Source organism: Solanum tuberosum, unplaced genomic scaffold (genome assembly GCF_000226075.1).
Source record: "Solanum tuberosum cultivar DM 1-3 516 R44 unplaced genomic scaffold, SolTub_3.0 scf00473, whole genome shotgun sequence".
In the NCBI taxonomy this organism is placed as follows: Eukaryota; Viridiplantae; Streptophyta; class Magnoliopsida; order Solanales; family Solanaceae; genus Solanum; species Solanum tuberosum.
The window spans coordinates 414,702-419,398 of record NW_006239391.1 but is presented as its reverse complement, the minus strand read 5'-3'; the positions used below and the strand labels follow the sequence as shown (position 1 = coordinate 419,398).

Genomic DNA, 4,697 nt, shown 5'->3' with positions numbered 1-4,697 from the left:
ATTTATTTTTTACAAAATCGCTGCTGTGGCAGCGATTTTTAATTAAAAAAACAAAAAAAAAAACTTTTAGAATTTTTCGTCATTTTGTCAGAGGAAAATCGCTGCTGACGCAGCGATTTTCCCCTTTTGGCTAAAATAAAAAGTGATGTGCCCTTTTGGAATTTTTGACAATTTTTTTTGCCCTTTAGGCTCCGGACTCGAAAATGAGGAGGGGAGAGGCGTGAGAAAGAGTAGGAGAGAAAATTGGAAAGATTGAAACTTAATTCCTTTTTTCGTATATAATTGATAAATATAGTTATATAAGGTAATTAAATGAGAACCTACTTAATAGTGGTAATAAAATTTATAAGTTTTGCATATAATATAGGTAAAAAAGAAAAGTTCAGTACTCTATCTTGTATCCACTTGTCAGGATATAAAATGAACTCGTAATGGCAAAGCCAATATTCTTTGAACCAGATTTTGCTCAACTTGAAAGGGTCACCAAAACTTTAAGAGTCTTGTGGTACTAATGAGAATCCCACACAAATTGGCGGAATGTAATTTTCTGTCCCTCCTCTTCTTCTTCCTCAAATGTAATGAGAAAACTTTTATGCCTAGGTCAATTTTAACATAAAATTCAGTATGCCTTCAAAAATAATGATCTCAGTTCTACTCTGAAATAAGATACCCACACCCATATAAACATGTATTCAAAGTGACGAAAAAAGTCACAGGTAATAACTACATAAAAACGAGGGCATCCGACATCTAACATTCGAGGGTTTAGGAAATAATCACCTTGCATTTGACCTTCCCATTAATCAGTGATGAAAGCGAAAACCAGAACAGTTAGAGACAGTGAAACGCATACACACTGTTGCCTGGAAAGAAACCAAGGCAACTAACAAGATATTACCAATGAACTATCTAAATTCTCCTTTTCTTTTACCCTCTCTCGATTGGCAAGGGACTAAAGCAGCATACACCTGTAGTCCATAAGTTAACATAAAACTGAAGGAGTCTAGATGCTAGTAAAACCATACGACACATTTAGTTTGTCTTAACAGAACAGAATATAAACTGCCAGCTAGAAGTTGTAGTAACTGAGCGGCCATCATAAATTACACAGTAGCTAACAGAATCTTAAGCCATCACTTGGCAAGCATCATACGGACAAACTCCTCATAATTAACTTGCCCATCACCATCAATATCTGCCTCTCGGATCATCTCATCCACCTCTTCATCAGTCAGCTTCTCTCCAAGGTTTGTCATTACATGACGAAGCTGAAACGTAAAATGTAGACTCATAAAACACAGGAATTGGCAGTCCATAATACTGGCTGACAAAAAACCTACTAGCATGTTAAATAACACTTCTCACATAATTACTTGCAGAAAATAAGAAAAGTACCTCGGCTGCAGAAATAAAGCCATTCTGATCTTTATCGAAAACCTTGAAAGCCTCTTTGAGTTCCTCCTCAGAATCAGTGTCCTTCACAAGAATAGTCCAAATTATGTACATTCTTTTCTCAAGTATGAAATATGATTATTTGAGCACAAGACTACTAGATTTGGCAATTAATAATATTTGACAAGCGATGAAGAACGCATATTTTCCATCCTCCTTATCATGATTATATAAGATCCAAAGGGAAAACAATAACGAAATGCTAAAAGAACAAAAGGAAGAATCAACCAATCATTGATCCCTTGAAAATTGTATTATCTCATTATTTTAAACTTGGATTTTACATAGGCATGTAAACAACTTTTCCTATAAGAAAGATTGTCTCAGTGCATGCAGAACTTAAAGCAAGGTTTTTCTGTGACCATCCCTAATCACAGAAAAGTGGACTAAATATAAGCACCACAAAATTGTTATATGCATGAGGCTATCACAACTTAAAGAGATAGAAAAAGAATTTGGATCAAAACAGCAAAGTTGCCGTCTGCCCTAGTCAAATAAGTCAAAATTGCCCTTGAGATCAATTCTCAAGGAGGAGGCATCTAAATAATGGTTGAGGAAACCTGAAGTGAAACAGCCTTTCAAATATCTCAATAAGGCCAAATAAGAAAGACTAAATATTAAATAGCTGGTACTCCTATACCTTCATTTTACGTGCCATCAGATTCAAGAACTCTGGAAAATCAATGGTTCCATTCTGATCAGCATCAACTTCACTGATCATATCCTGTAGTTCAGCTTCAGTGGGATTCTGACCAAGTGATCTCATCACTGTTCCCAACTCCTTGGTAGTAATACAGCCTATAGAAGCAAATGTCAGATCACAACTAGAAGTTTTGATTCTGCTCATGGAATAGCAACGATATAGAGTACTCCTTGGGAGAATATAAAATGAAGTATCTCCACAGGGACTTAAGGGGCAACCAGATGCAATTACATTGAGAAACTAAAAGTGAAAACACAATGCAAGGGTGACATATCAAAAAGCCTCCTCCCAGATGCAACTCATGTTTGTATATAAAATAAGAAGAAAAAACGGAAGTAATGTAGAACACTCTATCCAGTCAAAATGATCACGTTAGTTTTCACAAGTGGAGTTTGGAGAGGGTAGGATCTATGCAGAACTTATCCCTACTTTTGTGGGTGTAGAGAGGTCGATTCCAATAGAACCTAGGCTCATTTTGAAACAACTCCAAATACCAAAAATTAGGATATAAGCAGACCCTAGTCAACTATCAACAACAACCCAATGTAATCCTACAAGTGGAGTCTGGGTAGGGTGGGGTGCAGACCTTGCTTTTGTGGGGGTAGAGAAGTTGTTTCCAATAGATCCTCGGCTCAATAAAAGAGAAGGCAACCACACCATAGCTGCAAAACCACCAGTTGCATGCAAAAGACAGAACCTCAATTGCAGGCCATCCTGGGATTTGCCAGGCCAATATACAGGTAGGATACTCTTCAATGCTCCATTTCGTTAACCCAAAGAGTGACATTATTATCATCACTGAGATATATGGATTCATTCTACTTCTGATTATTTCATGAAGAAGGGATGTTGGTTTAGTAGCTACAGAAAATCATTGGCACAACAGAGAAGATCACTTTTAAAAGAAAATCCCTTCTCTCTATTAACCTCATTTCTCTTCCTGGGTTGACTTCTTTTAGGAATTCTTGGCTCTCACCTGAAGATTTCACAACTTTTCTCTCCTCATACGGATACAATGGTAACCAACATAGATAATATTTTTAAATGGCTAAATAACTAGGCATTTCAATAAATTGTACCAAGTAAAAGAGGGCATCCATAAATACAAGATGCAATCAACAATCAATCGAATGCCATCACGCAAACTTCAAATTAAACAGAACTGAGGTGTGATAGATAATGTCAAATGTAAGACAAATTTTTCACATTAGGCACTTCCGTCATCACAGTACCACGCCTTAGGGAAAAAATAAAAGTTAATTCTATTAATGACAAGTTGACAACTCTACCAATGAATTAAAAAAAATGGCTCGGCCTCCCAATTTCAAGATTTCCTATGAGCAGATGAACGAAATTACAAGATGGAGATGATTACCTCCCGTCCTACGACTTCGTCAACCAATGATCCTACTATAGATAGACTTAAGTCCTACCAGCATTCTCTGTTCTTCTACTTTTTATCGTTCCTCAATTTTACCAGAACAGCAAAATCAAAGAACTATAAACGGTGTAATTTAAGTTTACAGTAGTGATCTCTTGAACATTTGAGTACTACATCGCGTAAAAAGTAAGTCAACCAAATAAAAAGCGTAGCCAAAGCTTAGATCTACTCCAAAACCACAAAATCAGATTCAATGGCATAAACAACATTTCCTTCTCAAAAAAATTCCCCCCAAAAAAAAACACCATTACAGCACTGTAAGATCACAAAAAACGAACGGAAATGAAAGAGCCGAGAAAAACGATAATTTTTACCATCGCCATCCTTGTCGAAAAGGCTAAAAGCTTCCTTGAACTCGGCGATCTGCTCCTCCGTCAGCTGCTCTGCCATTTTTTTTCCTCTCTTTTTTTTAACAATTTCTCCGATTCGAACTGTAAGAACCCTATGCGCGAGTTTTAGCTTTTGATTTCGTTTAGACACATAAGACGGTATTTAAAGAAGGGGAAAACGAGTAGAAATATCTTGACTCGCCGATAAAAGAGGACTTCTCGAAATAATGTGGAAATATCGTACGGTAAATATTCCACATAAATGGGCCCTTAATTCGAGGACGCGTTACTTTTTTCTTTTTGTCTTTTAAAATTTGAAAAAATTACTAAAATAAAAATATCGAAGAAAATATAGAGAAATAGTGAAAACACTTTTAAATTTGACGTAAATTATTAGGTTAGTGTCTGAACTAAGGCTGGCAAACGGATAGGACCGGATCAACAGGACCGGTTTTACCAGAACCGGTACCGGAACCAGTCCTCGTTACCGGATTTCGTTACCGGAACCGAATCTTACCGGAACCGGTTTTACCGGAAATTTCCAAAGGTTCCGTCCGGTCCCTTAGTTACCGGATTGGAACCGGTTTGGACCGGACCGGAACCGGTTCTTACCGGATCATTTTGTACCGATAACTTTTTTTTATTTTTTTATTAACTTTAATTATTATATAATATTATATTATTAATTAATAAAATTATATTATTAAAAAACTTCAATTAAAACTTTAAACTTTAAAGTTACTTTAAAGTTTCAATTGAATTTAAGTTTAAA

The 4,697-nt window shown here is 36.1% G+C and overlaps 1 protein-coding gene across 1 annotated transcript; it reads right to left on the bottom strand.

The window, feature by feature from the left end:
* Positions 1-1,128: 1,128 nt before the first annotated feature.
* On the bottom strand, positions 1,129-3,986 carry LOC102577507 (calmodulin). Its single transcript, NM_001288113.1, is given in 4 exon segments — positions 1,129-1,268; positions 1,396-1,476; positions 2,093-2,250; positions 3,911-3,986. Coding segments are annotated over 4 exon segments (450 nt in total). The 3' UTR covers positions 1,129-1,133.
* Between the last annotated feature and the right edge of the window lie 711 nt (positions 3,987-4,697).